Source organism: Leiobunum rupestre, chromosome 1 (assembly GCF_980474605.1).
Source record: "Leiobunum rupestre chromosome 1, qqLeiRupe1.1.hap1, whole genome shotgun sequence".
NCBI lineage: Eukaryota > Metazoa > Arthropoda > Arachnida > Opiliones > Sclerosomatidae > Leiobunum > Leiobunum rupestre.
Window position 1 is genome coordinate 6,589,163 of NC_143384.1, and position 20,715 is coordinate 6,609,877.

Here is a 20,715-nt window from a genome sequence, read left to right on the forward strand (position 1 = left end):
TTTTGGAAGTTTTGCCATTTCATCATCTTTTTCTTTTTTTCTCTTACGAAACTGTGCTCCACTGTGTTTCATTTTATTGGACATTTTCTTATTAGTCTCTTTGTCGAACAGTTGAACCCTCGGTTGAACCAATTCAACAAATTCGAAAGATCCTCGTATTAGTCTCAATCCTTTGTTCAACAAAAATGATGTACGGTACGTGACGGTACTTAGACAAAACTACATCGAATATCCTGTGGCGGCGCCAGGGGTAGGGCTACAGCCTACTTTTATTTCGCTTGTGGGGGCCCCAAATCTAGATGAAGGGGCCCCGAACAGCCCCCTAAAATGATTTGCGAAACTAGAAATATCAAAATCCGAATTAAAAGCCTGCTATTTTTAAGTTGCGAACACTGAACACTGATTTCTAATATTGTTTCGAACGCAGCCTTTATTCGTTGTAGTTGCTAAACTAGCTACTAAAAAAGTGTTGCATCGTTAGACAGATGATAAATTGCGCGGTTTTCTGACCATTGAATTGGGAATAATACTGCTAGAATTACAATTACGATTTTGGTTGCCATGGTTACGCGGGACCTTTTCTGATAAGAATGTACGAAATTCATCTATATAATTCGGCGGTAGCGCCATCTATATTTTGTAAATTTATATGGCTAAAAATAAATAATTATTAACTAACTCACCGTAACTTTAGTTAAAAAGGATCGTGTAGTCCAAATAAAATTATTTTTAAACAACTTCAAAGGTTTGTTTGTTACGAGTAATCATCCATTTCAATTTCGCATCAGATTCGCGAAAAAATTCAATTGTAATATAGTTGCCACCACTAGAGACAGATGCCGCCACGGTAGAACGATAAAGTTGATAAAGTCTCCTTTTAGGACGAAATTGGTCCCGCGCCAGCCAGATTTAGTTGTAGCTCTATTTATTCCCAACTCAATGTTTCCGACTCTCCGAGTCCCAATTTCCAAAATAAAGATAAAATAAAGCATGGCAACTGGCAAGTGTTTTTGCAACAATTGTAAGTGAAAATGGAGAATGCTGTTGCAGGATGTTGCCCATATGTGCATTGTTATGCTGATCGACTAAAAAAAAATCACATAAACAGTCACGTACATTTCTTTTGTAAATTATTAAAAATAAACCGGTTTTTTCACAGTTTTGTTTAGTTAGTGTATGTAAAGGGGAAGCCCCCAAATTAAAGAATTAAGTAGCCTACCCTTAGTAATATCCTGAAGCCGCCACTGCGAATATCACATAATATGTTACTTTTAAATTTAAACAACCCATTTCCTTATTAAGCTCCAACATAGAAATGTAACATAAAGTAAAAACGTGTCCATCGTGTATCCTGCTTTATGAGCTGATTCTAAGCAGTAAAACTTAAAGTAAAGTAGAGTAAATCTCATAACGCGACTAGATAATCTAAAAAGTCTCCGGCGTGTACCCTGCGCAGAGAGCCCAGTCAAAATTTGAAATTCCTAATAGGAATTATAGGATTTTTTCCCCAAAAATATAGGATTATATAGGACCAAAAATTCGAATATATAGGTTTATATAGGACTTTATTTTTTTTTATAAATGATATTGTCGAGCAAATTTCAGCTTAAAGGGATAATGCAATCGGAAAATATTCAGCTTCCAAAACTACATCTTTTTCCAATTTACAGTCATTAGAAAAAATGTAAATCAGTGTTGCCAATGTTTGAGGAGCGAAATTCCCACAGCCCGTTACAAAATTTTCAGCCAAACCCCCCAAAACGTTTTTAGCCACACCCCCACCCAAAACTCAGAGCAAAACTTGCCCAATATTTTTTAGTTTCGTAGACTAGCGCGGGAAAAATAAATAAATTGAAAATACTTTTATAATTTACAATTTTTCTTATTCAATTTGATTCCCAAAAAGCTAATAGTCAATTAATATTCGACGATTTCGAATACATTGCTAAATTGTGCAATTCTATGTGTCTAGCTATGTTTATGAGCTGCATCACTATGTGTACTAGGCTAGGCTAGCACTAGCCTAAGGGGCGGCTGTCAGCGTAGAAAAATTAGTGGTTTTTCAAAAACAATAATAAAAAATTTAAGGTCCAAAATCCCACAAAATCAATGACTTTCGCTTAAAAATCCCTTTATACCACATAGCCCAAAAAATCGTTAAAAATCCCACAATATGGGATTTATCCCACACATTGGCCAAAGAGTATAAAAACTACGTAACCTAGAGATATAATGACGGTTGAAAGCAGTAAAGGAAGTTGTAGCAACCGGGGGGGAAGGCACTCAGTGAATTTGCACTTCAAATTTCGGTACCGCAGCGCCACTACGGCAGTTTTAAGTGGCAATCATTTTGATTTAGTTCAACATTCTTGAAAATTCCTTATGGAATTGGTTACCTTTAGGACTTGGCAACGTTAGAGAACAAACGCCTTATTCTTCACTTTTTGAAAATAAACACCGAAACAACGAATCCACAAATTCTAACTAAAAAAATCACGAAACAGTAACCAATTACTGTCACTTTTTTGAATTGACAGATATTAGACAATTAAATATCCAAAATGCCAAATTTAGCACCTCCGCAACACCGTAACTGCCATTTTTCTCCGGTTTTATTATTTATTGTACTAAATACTGCCGTAATGGCGCTGCGGTACCGAAATTTGAAGTGAAAATTCACTGAGTGCCCCCGGTTGCTACAACTTCCTTTACTGCTTTCGACCGTCATTATATCTCTAGGTTACGTAGTTTTTATACTCTTTGCATTGGCAACACTGATGTAAATTCAATTAAAAAAAAATAAAAACTATGCCCAAAAAAGCAGACGACGCGTTCTAGAGGCTTTCGAAGATAAAGGGCCGAAAATAAGCCGAGATAAAAGTATCAGCGTGTTTATAGGCAACGGTTTAGGTTTTTACAGCGTAGAGATAGTTTTAGTTCCAATTTACGCCACAATTTTATTTCGGAAGACCTACACTTACTCAAAATTATAGGACTTTATAGGAGATTTCACGAAATTATAGGACATTATAGGACAGATTTGAAAATATAGGATTTTAGAGGAATTATAGGACCTCTGGGCTCTCTGCCTGCGTTATGAACTAATTCTTCGAAGAGTAAGTTAAAATGAAGTAGCGTAAGACTCGTAACGCATTTAAATAAACTACTCGTGTTTAAAGACTGAACTACATCAAATTTAAACCAGTCTTTACCTAATTTTGGCGCCAACTATAAAACTTACTGACTTTATAGTCCTCGGAAAAATGCGCCCCCACGCAGTTGCGTACCCTGCGTACCCTATATCGCCGCCCCTGCCCCCAATTGACCGAATTGCATTTAAACTTGATTAATTTTAATTTTTAAAATCAATTTAAATTTTCAAAATTTTTCATTTATAAAAGGTTTCTCAGGGGGAGATTCCCATGTTATTTTCAATGGGAAAATTCCAAATCATGTTATCAAAAACGTTTTCGGTTGCCATGGCAAAACGAAAGCCCGTCGCAGCTCTTCCCTTGCAGGTTTTTCAAGTTACATGGAGATGTACATTATACCCGAGTTTGAACAAAATCGGTGATTATCACCTCGGGTCGTCTCCTTGTTAGTGCTTTGTGATGTCATTTGAAGTATATGGTAAGTATACACAAAGAAAAAGTCATCAGAAAAGGACTAAACCAGAAGCTCAAAAGAAAAATTGCAATGAATTTTTGTATTTTATTTTAATTGAAATTATACATCAAAGGTGGCACAGTTCAAGAAACAACGCGAAAGAGTTGTTACCTGAAAATAAAATACATTTAAGTTATATCGGTTATATTACTAATATTCAATCGTAGAAACTACATAAAAACATCATATTTTGCATAATAGAATGAAAAAAACCAGGAAAATATTGGAAAGGATTTATGTGATGCTTTTAGTCCCACCCAGTAAGAGCGTAAGATATGATATTTAGCATAATAGACAGATGAACAGGCAATGAAAACCAAAAATAATTTTTTATGGTGAAAGTTTGAATATCAAGTGCTGATAAAAGGAAAAACAAAAAATAATTATAATTATCACAAATTAAAATTTGTAATATAATACGAAGATTGTACTAGGTGCTGGGGTTTTCAAAAAAGCATTTTCATACTGCAGAGAAATACAAAGAATTTTCTTTGACCAAATAAATGCCAAATTAGATGGTAAAATCTAAGAATTTTGCAAATACGCGTAAATTGTTCGCTTGTAAAGCTCTATACCTGAAAAGAAAACAATTTACGAGGATTTAAGTTTAGGCCACTGAATTTATTGATACATGCAAAAGTGCTTCAAAACCAATAAAGACTGGTAAAAATATTTCAGCTGACGATTTAAAATATCTTAGTCACAGATAGGTTGTACTGTAGCGAGGATAAATGGTAAAGGCCGTGTTATAATGTTTTGAGAGACAAACGGAGAGGAAGTATTTCTTTATGACAAATAGAAAATTCAATTCTGCTACTATTACAAGAACGTCAGAGGGCATATTGAAACAGTTTTATTAAACAAAATAAGGAAACTGGTTTAGTTACTAATTTTTTTGAATTAGTAGTACCTTTTATGAAGATAAATAATTAGGTTATCCTGGATTCTCATGGAAAAATTCTTTAATATAGTGTCTGTATTGGAGTTGTAGGAATTTGTAATGTTAGGATTGAGATCATTTGGAAAGTTTTGTTTCTGAAGTATCTAAAACTACTAGCAAGCCCACTCTAGCAAATTTATTTGCAAGTGGTGATTGCAAACTTCATTTTTGCATCTTGGCTCTGACAATCATATTAAATGTTAATGTTGGGTCCAATAACCTGATTCTTATAAAACGACAATGAAAATTGCAGTAGTGTGGCACATGCTCTTTGTGAAATAGCCACACATTATCCAGTTCTAAGAGCTCTTAAGAGAATTGAATAGGTTAATGCACTAATGAAAAATAATTTTTTTCTTTAGGACCGAATACAAGATTAGTTACTGAAAATAGTGCAAACAGCCTATTGATGAAGCAACATATGCCTACTGAAAAACATTTTCAGTGAGGCATTGTTATTTGAAAAATTTGGTAGACAGCTAAAGCTGAGAGCAAAAACTAACAAATTCCAAAAGCACAGAGAGAAATAAACAAATCCCACAACAAAGCCTATAAAATTATAGGAAATTATTCATTAAAGCTTGGAAAGGTTTAGTCGTGTAATTGCCAATCCAAGTTCAAGAAAATATTAAAATGATCCCAAATTTGGAGGAAAATCACAAGTACACATTTTTGTTAAGGATAAAAATTCCTAGTGGCAAGTAGTGAGAATTGAAAAAAATTAAAACCAAATCAACCCATTGTACAAAAAGATTTGAGTTACAACAAATTAATAACTATGTAAATGGTAATAATTATGTATCAACTTCCCAGAATTTAATTTCGGAAATTATAAATAATGATCCAAGTAAGTCTTGCGATCCCTATTTGGCTGTTGCTTACATTGAGCCAACCTCTGTCTTTCGTACTCACGTGATAAATATTTATCTAAAAACTATTTATAGAACTGATCATAATTAGGGAACCTAATTTCATTGTTATTGAACCATAATTCAGCTTAGTAAACGTAGTGGGAATTTATTTAATAAGAAGCTTGTGCATACTCAGGTGATTAGCTTCTTTCCCTGAAATAGTGAAATTCTGAACAGGTTTAGAGTTGGTATTATAAATAATTCTGATATTGAAATAAATCCAAGCACATTTCAATGAAATAGGCAACTGAAATTTATGAAAAAATTTTTGCTCATGAAAAATAGATTGAAAGCAAAACACCAACTGCTTGTTGGGATATGAGCTGCACAAACTTGAGGTACATCAGACAGAGCGGTTAAGGAATACAACAGTTGATGGTAAAAATTCACAACAGAGGTGCAACAAGTTAAGTTAAGAGTACTAAAACTGTAACGGAATCAAAACTCCCTTTTGTAAGTGAAATTCATAGAAATTATCACACTAAAGGTGCTGGTGTTTGGAATATTAACAGATTTCCGATATTAGATGCTAAAACATGCTATACCAATGTTATTTAACAATTGCTTATGCTGATCCTAAATTGATAGAGGAATATTGTTAAAACATATGTTAATCTTCGCAGTTATCCTGTTTTGAGTAGTATATGGAAAGTATTTTATTGTGTTGAACATATTTTTAATACTCAAATAGAATGAGTAAAGACTTTCAAATACCTCGGTATTTGGTTTGACGAGGGAATCTCTTGGACGTACCATTTCGAAAAAATCGCTGCCAAAGTTAGACAACGTTTATGGACCATCAGACCGTTACAATGTTTTATTGACCCTATCAATCTTAAAAGACTGTATGATGCAATTGTTAAACCAATCTTCGACTATGGAAATATCATTTATTTTAATGCCTCTAAGTCCAGCCTGGATAAATTAGAAATCCTTCATAATACTGGCGCAAAGTTGATTCTCGGAATGGCTAAAAGATCTTCTTCTACACAAGCTCGCGCCACTCTTAACTTTAATACTCTGTCTTATTCTTATAAACAAGCCCTACTTATTTTTATGTTTAGAGTGAAAACTCTACGAACCACTGACTACATACTGGAGTGGTTTTCATGTCCCTCTATTTTGAATAATACCAGGGGTGCTGATAATAATTTTTACGTTGAAACCTTCCAAACATCTCTTAGAGATAAAAGCACTAAATTTAACGGCATTAAGCTATGGAATAGTATCAATTATAAATATAAAACTCTTGATAGTATAAATAAGTTCAAGGCAGCCATCTCTGATATATTGACTTAAATTACTTTTTTGTAACTAATTATTAAACTCTTATAAGTGTATTTTAATTTAAAAGTTGTGGACCCTTTTGTAAACAAATCTTGTGATTTAAAAGGATATCCAATAAAAAAGCATTTTATTATTATTATTATTATTATTATTATTATTATATATTAATATTATCTTAATCAAAAAATTAGCCCGGACATTATTGTCCAAAACTTATCGCTATTATCATCAAAACTCTCAGCCATCGACGCAGACCTGATCATTCTTGGGGACTATAACGTCCCTGGCATCGACTGGTCTACCTACTCTACACTACATTGCAGCCCGAACGTTATTCGAAAGGCGCGAGCAGTGCTTGACTTTTGCACTGACTCCAATTTAACGCAACTCAACACTGCTGGAAACATTCTCGATCTGATCCTGGTGAACAATAACCTCGTCACAGCGGAATTAGCGACCTCATCGCTCGTCCCGATTGACGACTACCATCCGCCTTTACTGATATCGTATCATGGCGAGCTTTTGACCTCCGCCACACCATCCGATGCTACCTTTAAATACAAAAAATGTGTATTTCAGTCTCTACCAAGACTTGGCCAACACTGATTGGTCGAATCTATACGAATCACAGGATGTAAACAAATGCGTCCAAATTCTTACGGACCGTGTCCAGACGGTCATGACTACTCACATACCTAGGGCCGGACCTCCGAAACATTCTAAACACCCCTACTGGTATTCCAGAGAATTAACTGAGGCGCTTCGTCGCAAGCGGTACTTTCACCGGAAGTTAAAAACCAAAGGCAACGTCGCTGACCACGATGCTTATGTATTTTTGTGCAAAGACTTAAAAAGCCGGTTATCACGTATGAAAAATCGATAAAAGACCCTAAACATCTCTGGACTTTCGTAAATGACCGCCTACTATTTCCTTATCGGTAAATTCCACCTTTACATCGGATCCCACAACCCTGGCCAAGGAATTCTCTACCAACTTCGCGAATATCGCATCTGACTCACTGGCTGATTCTACGCGTTACGACCTACCTGATTCCGTACTAATTGCCAATCCGATATCCGATGTCCGATATCGATTTAACAGAGGCTGACACTTGTCTCATCACCAAAAACCTTAAAAACACCAAATCTACCGGAATCGACAACATACCGATCTTTATAGTTAAGGGCTGCCTAGCTATTCTTGCGCCTATTCTCCATTACATTTTCAAGCTATCGGTGACTTCTGGAGTCTTCCCCTCTCTTTGGAAGGTTGTCGTGGTTTCGCCGGTATTCAAGAACGGTTTCGCTGGTGACGTAACGAATTATAGACCGATCTCACTGGTCTGTATCTTTGCTAAAATATTCGACGCACTAATGCATAAGAAAATATATGAGTGGTTCAAGCCGAACTTTTCTGAACACCAACACGGATTCTTGCAGTCGCGCTCGGTAGAGACGAACCATGTCACATTTTTAAACGAGGTCAGGTGGATGTTGTCTCCCTTGATCTATCTAAAGCATTTGATCGTGTATCCCACCCGCTTCTTCTGACTAAACTCAAGATCTACGGACTGCACGGAAACGCCGCTAAATGGATTGATGACTATCTGCGTGGCAGAGAAAATATCATTAAATGTAACGGTTGCGTCACTGATGTCTCTTACCGAACGTCATGCGGGGTCCCTCAGGGCAGCTCCCTAGGCCCCCTACTATATAATATATATGCTAATGACCTCGCCAAGGTGGTGCACCACTCTAAAATAAAGCAGTTCGCCGACGATAACAAAATCTACCGTAACATTAGCTGCACCGAGGATAGTCAGGCCCTGCAAAAGGATATAAACCGCGTCGCCGATTGGTGTGGTCAAAATAATCTACTAATCAACGGATCAAAAAGCATTACCATCTCGCTTACACGGAAAGTAACACCTCATGAGTCACTATACGGTCGCGGGCAGCAGTGTACCACATACCATGACCCTAAAAGACCTGGGAATCATTTTCGACAGTGGCCTGTATTTCCGTGAACAAGTTTGGAACATCGTCGGTCGAACGCGCCGCACTCTCTTTGGTGTACTGAAGCTCGCTAAAGAATTGAAGTCCTTATTTTGCTTTAAAACCCTATATTACAGCCTTGTGCGATCAAAGTTAACATATGACATGTTATCCTGGGGAGGCTGTGCGGAATACCTGCTCACAGCTATTGAAGGAGTTCAAAGAAAATTCCTTGAACTAGTCCATACGTACTTTCTCCCCAATATGGAAACCTGAATATGGAAACTATACGGAGCTATGCAAAAAAACGATAAATTATATTTATTTGGCGCCTACTGAAATACTCTAGCTTCCCGACACTACTGTCTTCCTTAAATTTCCATGTCCCGACCCACGCCACTCGACTCAGAATAACATTTTGTAATAAATTTACCTTCACGCCTCTAGCACGTATGCAAAATACTTGTAACATGTATAGTACTGAAATTGATATATTCTCTTGCAAATATTCATCTATTTTAAAAATTGTATAACTTCTTCACAATTCCATTGGCATAGCCATATTAATTTGTAACTATCCCTTTTCCAGTGTATAACCATGTTGGTACTATTTGTACTGTTGTTATGCACGTTAAATAAACCATTTCATTTCATTTCATAATGAAAGCAAGGTTAACTTCAATGGTTGTGAATTGCGGAAGGCTATTGGTGGTCATTACATGTACAGTATTTTTTGTGACATAACTCCAAGGAATTGTGAGGTGTGGTTTAAGTTTTTTAAGTAGCCTTTTGAAATGTAAACAACGAGTGTTTTTTATTAGGTACAATGCGGTGTAAAAAATAATTAACTCAAACAGGAAGAAACCTGTAGCTTCTGATGATAGATATTTTTTTGGAAAGATCTTGAAACAAAAGCAGCGTGTGCTATATATGTGGCAGAGTAAATTAAAATCACAATGCTCGGACTAAAAAAAATGACTAACTAAACGGCTGTCCCATGGCAAAACCTTTTAACCAACATGAACGTAATTTTGAGATATTTGACTTTTTCAAAACCTAAGTTTATGATTTTAACATGGTTCTTAATGCGAAAATTATAAAATCCAAAACCATTTTTTAAGTCATAAATAGTAAAATATTTTTGACTTTTACCTGAAACTTTTACAGTACTTTTGTGCATGCCTTAGTAATACTGATGCGTAAAAATCTAATTTTTAAAAATTTGTTGGTTGGGCAGCCGTAAAGTTGTTAAGTACGATAATTAAAATGTCAAAACTAAATAAGGGATAATTGCGCATAATGGAAAAAAAATTCTAGTTGAGGTCACTACACAAATCTTATCACATTTAAAAATCAGTGGAAAGAGGTAAGTGACACTTATGAAAGTTGTTAAAAATTGGAAAGATATGACAGTTATACTTTTATAGAACTACCCGTTAAACGAGATTTTCAGATGCAAAAATATTTTATATGAAATTAACAAAAATTCATAATCAGACAGACTGCGTATTTTGCAAAGTAGTATAAAAAAATTAATGGATGATGAGTTACTTTCTTTGAAATTTGGTGAACCAATAAACAAAATGGAAAAAACCTATGTTATCAATTTGTGTTTTCTAGTAAGATCAGGGTTGTTGACCTTTTTATTTGATTTTTTTTAAGGTTTATGCATGTTTTTCTTGACAAATATATAAATAATTTGATATTAATGAAGTTAACTATTGTTTTAATTAATTAATATTAAATTTATTTGCAATTTCTTGAATTTAGACGCGATTAACGCTGCTGCGAGGACGCAAAAAATTAGACCGCCACCTTTTTCTCCCCCCCCCCCCTTAGCGTTAGGGGGTTAGGGCCTCAACGTGTCCGTCGATCGTCTCGACATATTCATTCTCCCTGAGAATAAATAAATACATTCTTGGTATAATACATGATTTAAATGATAATTTTTTAAATATAATACCCACTAAGATAGTAAAATTTACTTAAATGAAAGTTATCTATCCAAACCTAAAGATTCAAAGTGTTGATTATGTGGGGAGAAATTTATTCTAGACCAAACAATTAAGACGAAGTCCATTGAAACATTCTGATGAGGAAAATTATAAGAAAAAACCACAGCAGAATACCACCAAAAAATGACCACAATTTGTACTTGCCTTATACAACTCTAGAAAAATTCTAGAATATTCAATCAGAAATAAGACAGTTTAGTAATTAAATAAAGGCATAATACCAAGTATTTAAAAAAGAAACATCATCATGAACTACTGTCAGGCGTCACATGTTTCCACTGATAGCCAAGCACCTGGCAACTAGATATTGCTGCCTGGAAGCGAAGGTCAAGCAAGTCGAGATACAGGACTTTGCAAATAAATTACAAATAATAATCCGCAAGTGTTTTTACACTACTTAATTTTTATGATGCTTTTCACCATTCTTTTTAGTATAAATCAATTATTAGATTGATATTCCATTTATTATAGAATAGTTTTAATAAAAATGGGGTTTGTCACGCTTGACCTTCAAATTTCAAGCATTAGGCTGGCTAACGTCAATTTATAAACCTAACTTTTCTGTACCTATCCACTCACATAATTCAGACTCAGCAAAACATTCTATCAAAAGTCAAGACACCAAGAGGCATTAAATAGAGCGTGCAATAACATACTTCAAGAACAGTGTTACCAAAGTCTCACTGATAGTCAAGCATCTGGGCAATGGAATATTTATAAACATTCATCATTCTATAAAGTTGAAGTTCCACACCTCCATTTACATATAATACTGTGCTAACGTCAATTTAAAAATCAATTCCATTATATAACAACCTTTTACTTTTCAGGCCATAAAAATTGGTATTTTCATAACTTTTCCCAAATTTATAAAAATGTTGGGTTGGTACCTTTAATATAAAGGGCTATAAAATTCAAACTTACACCTTAAGAACCTAAACATAAATCTGCCACATGATAAGCTATCTCGCGGGTTGGAAACTAAATAATTAAAATTAAGCTTGAAGAGATCTCGGCCTACTGAATTTCAACTTGCATATAAAAGGAGCCCCAACTAGGAAAGGGCATCAAATATAATGGAAGACTACTTCTAACAGAGTGTACCCATCAATTGTCAAGAGTAGTGATGCGTAGGGTCATCTCTTCGGTTAAGCAAACAATAGTTTAAGTTTTAATTTAACGTTGAACGGCATAACTGTGAGGTATTTTTGTGCTTTTTCTTAATAAATAAAAAAATGTCATTTGTAATTAAGATTCTTAAACTCTTAGTCCCCATCTTAATAAATTGTGGTCACCCAGTACCCAATTTAAAAATGTACACTTTGAGATGGCTAACCAGAACCTGACAACGTCTATGACCTGCTCAAATCCCCGCTAACTGATTTAAATATTCAAAGCAAATTCCGCTACAAGATTCCCACAATATTTTCAGATTCAAATTCCCTGACTATTCTGTCTTCCCTGACTTTTTAAGGCCAAAATTAGACAATTTATAACTTAATATTTTACTTTTACCAGAAGTTAATAAAATCAAATCCACTTATATTTAAGTACGAAAGTTATTCCAACGATAAATTAGCAAAATTTCAAGGAACTAAATAATAATCACATAATTTATCATAGATCTAGATTAAAATTACTTTAAAAAAGTGTCAAAATAAAATTGAATTACCTGACTTTTTAGGCCCTTTATTAAATTCCCTAACATATGACAACCCCATCCTAGATCTCTTACAACAGTATTAATTGATTATATAAACTCAGTAAAATTTAATATATCTGCATAAACTTTGTAAACTACGAAGAAAAAAGGTCAACTTCCCTATCTTTCTTTTCATTTATTTGCGTGTGACATTTAAGACTAAGTAAAAACTTAAAATTTTGAAAATCTCCCGAAACTTTTATACTTTTAACCAATACTCCCAACTAGCACTCGTATGGAAATGTATGAAGCACGTGGGCCCTAATTGAAAAATTTCCAAAGGTATGAATTTTTCAAATTTGACTTTTTTTGAATAGATTTTGCGCACTGTCTTCATATTATATTGAATATCTCAATTGGTATTGGTTTTTGAAATACGAAATTTGGTATCCCAGGCTAAAAGGACCATCTAAAGTCGATATTGAGGTCAATTTTTTTATAGATGTTATAGTTTTTGCAATATGAGCTCATTAGGGGGGTAGTACTTGATGTTTGATTCAGAAAAAGGGTCAATTGGAAATTCATTAAATATTTTAGCTAAAAGCCTACTTATATACGTTAAAATAAAATTGATGGTTTCTCGATTATTAAAGTCAAAATAATTTTTTAAAATTTTAAGGTTTATTCATTTTCACTCAAAATATTGCTAATAAATTAAACACAAGGTAGGACTTATCATTTATTTACACAAAAAGGATGTGCTCCAAAATTGATGAAATTTTATATTAAACATCTCGGCGCACGTATATTGCTTACCGAAAAATTTTGTGGAGGTGAAATAAAAATTACTGAAAAATTATTAAAGGTGAAACAATACATTCAATAAATATTTTTTTAAGATAGTAAAAAACTAAAGTTTTTTTTTCTATTTTGAGAAAACCGATAAGACTTTCTTCGAACATTCTTCATCAAAATAGTAGTGTCTTCCCCTAGGGCACGTTGGACGTTTAACCTTGCACAGAATTTTACTCTTTGGAATATAGTGTTCGTCTTTTCTATTTGGCCAAAAATAGGAACTCTTGAAACCCATGGGGGTGAAAAAATTTCACCAGAGACATATGCATGTAGCGCGTGACAACAGCTCGGGCGCGAAGATTATCGTAATATTTCATCAATTTTGGAGCACACCCTTTTTGTGTAAATAAATGATAAGTCCTACCTTGTGTTTAATTTATTAGCAATATTTTGTGTGAAAATGAATAAACCTTAAAATATAAAAAAATTATTTTGACCTTAATAATCGAGATACCATCAATTTTATTTTAACGTATATATTCTCTCTATAAGTAGGCTTTTAGCTAAAATATTTAATGAATTTCCAGTTGACCCTTTTTCTGAATCAAGCATCAAGTACTACCCCCCTAATGAGCTCATATTGCAAAAACTATAACATATCTATAAAAAAATTGACCTCAATATCGACTTTAGATGGTCCTTTTAGCCTGGGATACCAAATTTCGTATTTAAAAAACCAATACCAATTGAGATATTCAATATAATATGAAGACAGTGCGCAAAATCTATTAAAAAAAAGTCAAATTTGAAAAATTCACAACTTTTGAAATTTTTCAATTAGGGCCCGCGTGCTTCATACATTTCCATACGAGTGCTATATAAACCCACAAAAAAAGTTTGGTTGAAATCCGCCACTACCGAGCAACAAACCCTGTCGATTTCAGAAATAATTACCCACTACACTACGATTAGTATCGTATATTTCCAGACAATCATTTATGGTCATAATAATTGGACTTTCTACAAAATTCAAGTATTACACTGCCATTTGCATGTCTCTAGGACTGTGCTATTATTCATCTACAAATCTTAAAATCATTATTTTACAACTGAGATTGGCAAATGGGTTGTTCAGATCAGGCAAATTAGAAAAGAAATAAGGTGATAGGTGCCAGAAATTGAAAAACTTCTAGAACATACTAGTGATTTATGTTTCACATTACTAAAATGCATGCCTAAACTTAAATAATTAAATGTAATAAAATGCAGACACTGAAAGACCCAATTCAGTATAGTTTTGTAACATAAATTAAAATTAATTAATTTATGAAAATTAACTTACGTTTAACACTGAAAATCCCTTAACAGTTCTATTTATTTTATGTTTCTGTTGAATTTTTGTGAAATGTATGAAAAAGCGTGTAATTACTTGCTACAAGTTCCTACAACAAATTAAAACTTTAAAAGGTAAATGTTGAAAACTCTGCGAACTCTAAGTTATGGTGCCGTGTTGCCGCTAGTTATTTTCGAATGTACCTTTAGGGAATACCACGGCCAACTTCGATCAGCGCGAACAGTGTGTGATCAAAGTTGATCGTGGGAATACGGAAACGTACTTTTTGTATTTTAGCTATAAAAAAACAGTACGCCACCTATTTCTGTATATTTTTAATGCCAAAAAACAAGTTTTAACAGATTGGGAATATTAATCTAGAGATCCAATCAAATCTGCTCCCCGCGAAACAAGTTTTTGAAAATTACGAATGTGCCGTCTCCTCTAAAATGACGAGGAAAAGTTATCATATGACCCGTGGCACCATCCATTATTTTTGAAAAAAAAATATTTTTGGCGGAAAACCCATTGAGTTGGGAATAATACTATCTAGAGCCCCAGTTCAAATTTTCCCCATAGGCTTTAACACAGCATTAGTGAAGATAGGAACGAAAATCATGGGAGGGTTATCAACTACGACAAAAGCCACCTATGAGCGAAAAATTCAACTATTTAAATGAAAAATTCTTCGATGGCCCCTGCCGCCACCTATTAGCGACTTTGTGAACTATTATAATTTTAACTTTTGAACTGAAGAGGGAAAGCGACGCGTTTTTAAGAAAAATTCTGAAAACGCGCTTTTTTAAACTCTTTATTAACACAATATAGGTTTCTTTTGTGAGTTCTTTACTATTTTGTAATAGATTTTGAGTGAAATTTTAAGCATAATAGGTAGGAAATGCGCAGTTTCGTCTTGCGAAAATAATGGAAGAAACAAAAACGTTTCTTGACATAAGTAGGAGCAGCACTAATATTCCAAAAAAATAGAAGACATTTTTATTCTAAATTATTCAAAATGACAATAAGGTTTCCAGGTAAAGTGAATCCTTTGTTGCAAAAATGGCTCAAAGCCATTGGAAGATCAGACTGGGTTCCAAACGCAACAGATGCAGTTTGCGGTGATCATTTTACAGAGGAAGACTTCAGGAAAAACACCACTTTTAAAATGCTTACAAACACCGCAACACCTTCACTTTTCTTAAATACCAATTTTAGAATTGGCATGGTACTATTTAAGAAGAAAATAAATTATTAGACCATTACTTAGATAACTTTTTACAGATAACGTATAGTAGAAGGTGGGGTGGCGGAGTGGTTAGCACTTTCGCCTCGCAGCAGGAGGAGCCGGGTTCGATGCCAGCTAGCGGCCCTGGGTGAAAATCCGAAACCACTCTTTTTGCGTAAAGTTTGTAAGTTCTCTCCCCACTAGTTAAAGGGGTTTTCCCCCAAGATCTTCGGTTTCCCCTTCCCATAAAAACTTGCTTAACGGTAATAGTTAGTGTATATTCTTTATTATTTATATACATTATTTATTTATATTCATTATTTATTTATTTATATTCATTATTTATTTATTTATATTCATTATTTATTTATTTATATTCATTATTTATTTATTTATATTCATTATTTATTTATTTATTTTCATTATTTATTTATTTATAATCATTATTTATTTATTTATTTTCATTATTTATTTATTTATAATCATTATTTATTTATTTATATTCATTATTTATTTACTTATATTCATTATTTATTTATTTATGTTCATTATTATTTATTTGTATTCATTTTTTAGTGCAATTTAATCTTTTAAAATACTCTAAATTATTTCAAAATGAAATATGATTTACTAAGAAACTTCGTTGTTTTGTTTTTTAGCTTTAAATTATAATAGTTCACAAAGTCGCTAATAGGTGGCGGCAGGGGCCATCGAAGATTTTTTCATTTAAATAGTTGAATTTTTCGCTCATAGGTGGCTTTTGTCGTAGTTGATAACCCTCCCATGATTTTCGTTCCTATCTTCACTAATGCTGTGTTAAAGTCTATGGGGAAAATTTGAACTGGGGCTCTAGATAGTATTATTCCCAACTCAATGGGAAAACCTGTCTTTTTTTTTAAGTAAGAAAGACTTTATTGGTGTATATGGCAGCGGAGGCCTTCACACCATGTACATCATACAGAATTAGACAACAATTTTAAAGTAAATACAAACAGCGATAAGAAGAGAAATAAACAAACAAAAAAACTATTGGACTCGGTAAAGTTAACGAATGCCAAAGGCGCGGAGCAGAGTACACACGTCCGAAATAATCGGTAGTACACCTCGAGAAAAGGCCATACGGAGACCCGATACAGAATGGAGGAAGTCACCTGCAGTAAGCGACGCCAAAAAACGAATGGCGGGGACCTCTAGCAGCCCGATATTCAAAAAGAATGTGGTGAAGCGTCTCTACCGCAGCGCAATGACCGGAGCGACACACCGAAGACGTGCTTAAGCGAAAACGGAAAAGCACCGCAGCAGTTGGAAGCCGTTCACAGTTAACACGTGCTACTAACGAGTCTTGCCAACGGGGCAACCGAAGACCCGCAATACAGTCCCGTGACGGATCAGTCTTGTACCACCCGACGCCCCGAGCCGAAACAAAGTGGTTCCATAAAACCTGCCAAGAGTCCGTAACCAGAACCGAAACCCGTGCTTTAAGGCAGCTTTTGGTGCAAGGCAAAAAAAATATAGGCCGCGCTGGATGGTCGATAGCCGCTACTGTGGCACATTTGTCCGCCATCTCGTTCCCCGGGATACCGGCATGAGCCGGACACCACAATAGTTTAACACGCCTGGGGTAACCGTGACAGAGGCTCCGGAAACGTAGCACTTGAGGGTCAGGGCCTTCCCCCAAAATCGTAGCCAAGGCCGATTGTGAGTCGGAGCATACGACAATGTTCCCGAGACCTTCACTGCGAGCGAAAGCCACCGCTTGATTAATGGCAAAGAGCTCCACCGTGTTTATCGGGTGGCCCGGATCCACAACGAACGGACGAGTGACATCGCGATCAGGAATGCAGAAGCTGGCGCCGGCACAGCTGGAGACGTCGTGGAGGGAGCCGTTGGTATATATGACCACGGAATCGCCGGCCATTGCATGGAGTTCGAAAAAGAAGAGCTGGCGCAACTCGACATCCGAGAACTCGGACTTTGAGGAGCTCAGCCATCGACAGTTGACGTCCTCCTGGACAGGGGTCCAAGAAGGAGGGGAAATCAGGCTGGGAGAAGGAACCAATTCATGAAGCCAGTCAAGATTAAGAGTGACAAGTTGACACCAGTACTTGAGGATCGTTGGAGTATTATGTATCGTCCAGATGTGTTCAAAGTGACTGAGAGGTTCCACCGAGCCAGTTATGTAGCGCCTGTAGTAGTCGGGAGCATTGGCCAAATTGACAAACTGCATACCCAGCAGATCTCTACGGTGGGAAAGCGGCATGATCGCCGCTTCAGCTTCCATTAACTGAATACTCGTCGACTTGGGAACACCCAAGATGACACGAAGCGCAGCATTTTGGAGATGGTCCAAGCACCGTAAGTGGGTGACAGCCGCGTAGTTATAGACGATGCTAGAATAATCGATCCGGGAGCGAATAAACTGCAAATACAACACCTTGAGGGCGCGGCGAGAGGCTCCCCAGTATGTACCAGAAACCGCGTGCAACAAATTTAGCCGTTGCATGGACGATCGATATAAGGCATCAATGTGGGCGCGCCAGGTCAGTTTATGATCGAGGGTAACACCAAGGTAGACAAATTGTTCCACCCTCGCCAACGGAGAGGTCCCGAGTGAAAAGTAGATATTATCGTAAAAGGCCGCGCTTCGTTTGCGGGAGAAGACCATGTATTTGCACTTAGACGGTTGAAAAGTGAGGCCCCATTCGCTACAATACTCCACCATGTTGTCAAGTGCAATCAGTAAGTGCTCCTGCAGAGTGACGGCATGAAGACCAGTAACCCAGAGCGCCAGATCATCGGCATGCTCACCGGGCAAGAGTCCGTGATGGCCCCGAGAATGACGTTGAAAAGCGTTGGGCTAAGGGAACTCCCCTGCGGTGCGCCTCGCTTGACCTCGAAAGTGTCCGATACCGTCTCCCCAATACGTATCGCCGCCGTCCGTTCACGTAGAAAATCTGCCAGCCAATGGAAAAGGGAGCCGGACAAACCCTTCGCCCGGAGTTTCTCCAACAGGGCATCATGGTGAATGCTTCCAAAAGCGTTTTTCAGATCCAAGAAGATAGCCACACAAGAGTGTCCCCTGGCAAGGGCCAATTGAGTATCCTGCACGAGGCGCACTAAGTTATCCGTGGGCCGCCTGCCCTTACGAAAGCCGGATTGGGAATCCGGGATGACAGCGTTGTCGTCTAAGAACCAAGTCAAACGCCTCAGCCCCAGTTTATCGAAGACCTTGCCAAGTGTCGGAAGTAACGAAATTTCTCGGTAGGAAGACGCCTTTTGGGGATCTTTGCCCGGCTTGCAGATCGGGTGCAAGATAGCGTATTTCCAAGCCTTTGGGTAGGAGCCCACTTCCCACAAGGAGTTAAATAGCTTCAGGAGGGATTCGCGGAAGAGCGAGGGAGTGTTCGTCAACATCAGATTGGAAATATCGTCGGCGCCTGGAGCTGTGTTCTTGAGGGACGACAAGACCGAAGCAAGTTCCGCAAACGAAAAGGGTGCGTTATACTGGGCCCCCTGAGGGAGGTCAACGACCGAAGGCTCGGTTAAAAAACGGCGGGTTGGTGGAAGATGACCAGGGGCCTGGGTGGAGGTGGCCAAAAATCTCGCAACATCAACCGCATTGTTGTAGGTGTGTCCACCATCAACCAACGTGATGGCTCTAGGCGAGGTGGATCCTTTCGTGAACCATTGAGAGATAGACGGCGCCACGGGTAGAATGATAAAGTTTTCTCGTCATTTGGGAGCAGACGGCAGTATTCTTATTTTTAAAAACTTGTTTCACGAAATACTGAAATCCGACGTTTTAATTGGACCTCTAGATTAATATTCCCAACTCAATGGGTACAACAAAAGTTTGGTAACTTTGAACATGTGAGTCTCAAAAGCCTAATTTTGTATATTATTGTAAATCTAACCTAGTCAGGAGCTTCTTAAAGGTCGTTTTTCTCATAAATTTACGGTTTTGAAAGACTTCGAAGGAAAATTCTCCTTTGTAATGTATGACATCATAGACTCTTTAGAAAAACACCGCTAGGTGGGCATATAGTAAAAGAAGTCAAGGAGATAGATAGGAAACTAGAAGTTAGTCAGAGTCCGGTACCACGACACGTGCGTCATGCATCATCTCATATTATGTATATATTCATCAATGTAATAAATCAGTTATACCCATATACGTTAAAGCTCATTCCGTAAATATACAAGAACCACTACACAAAATCCTTAAAATTTTAAAAATGTACTTTTGTACTTGGTTATTTCAAATCGTACCGAAAAAGTACCAATGTACCAGTTATTCGGCAACACATGGCTGTGTCAGCAGACAATTAAGATTGGCAATCGGAACCTGATCTAAGCTTTTCAAAGTAAAAACATGGAGGAATACCTGGAGAGCCGACTCTGCCTTTGGGCTATTATATAATATAATTATTATATAATTAAGGCGGTTTTGAAATGGCGAGTCGTACGTTAAAAACACCTTTTCAGCTTTAAAACAAGTTGGCAAGCCAAAATATACCTCTCCTCGGAAGAATTTTCCCTAGTGGTATTAATTTCTCGAGATAACCCTTTAAGATATATCTCCGCAATTTAGAGTTATTTGTTAAAAATATTGTCCCAGTTCTATCCCGCCCGGTATAAAATTTTAATTATAATTTAAATAATTGAGACGAAACGACCAATTTTAATTTATTCAGAATATCATAAGTTAAGTAGTTACAACAGTGAGTTAGACGTACTATAACAAAGCACAATTGAATTAAACCCTTTTTACAGTACAAGTTTATCAGTTGAATAAAATACGAAGCAAATATCTACACTGTCTACAGAGGGTATTGTAACGACCGTTCGCTTTTTGGTTTATAATTTTAACGGAATCGGGCCGATTTTAATTAAACGATAGTTTATC

General features: G+C 36.2%; 2 protein-coding genes across 2 annotated transcripts in view; both read right to left on the bottom strand.

The window, feature by feature from the left end:
* The window catches only part of LOC149960512 (uncharacterized), a 32,992-nt gene extending 18,285 nt beyond the window's left edge, over positions 1–14,707 (bottom strand). Inside the window, exon 1 of the mRNA XM_090180312.1 lies at positions 14,594–14,707. The gene's annotated coding sequence lies outside the window, so the exon portion shown is untranslated. The remainder of the gene's footprint in view (positions 1–14,593) is intronic.
* A 2,249-nt stretch (positions 14,708–16,956) lies between these two features.
* LOC149960513 (uncharacterized) lies at positions 16,957–18,531 on the bottom strand. Its single transcript, XM_090180324.1, has one exon. It carries the CDS (start codon positions 18,529–18,531, stop codon positions 16,957–16,959), a length of 1,575 nt encoding a protein of 524 aa, XP_090036450.1.
* Between the last annotated feature and the right edge of the window lie 2,184 nt (positions 18,532–20,715).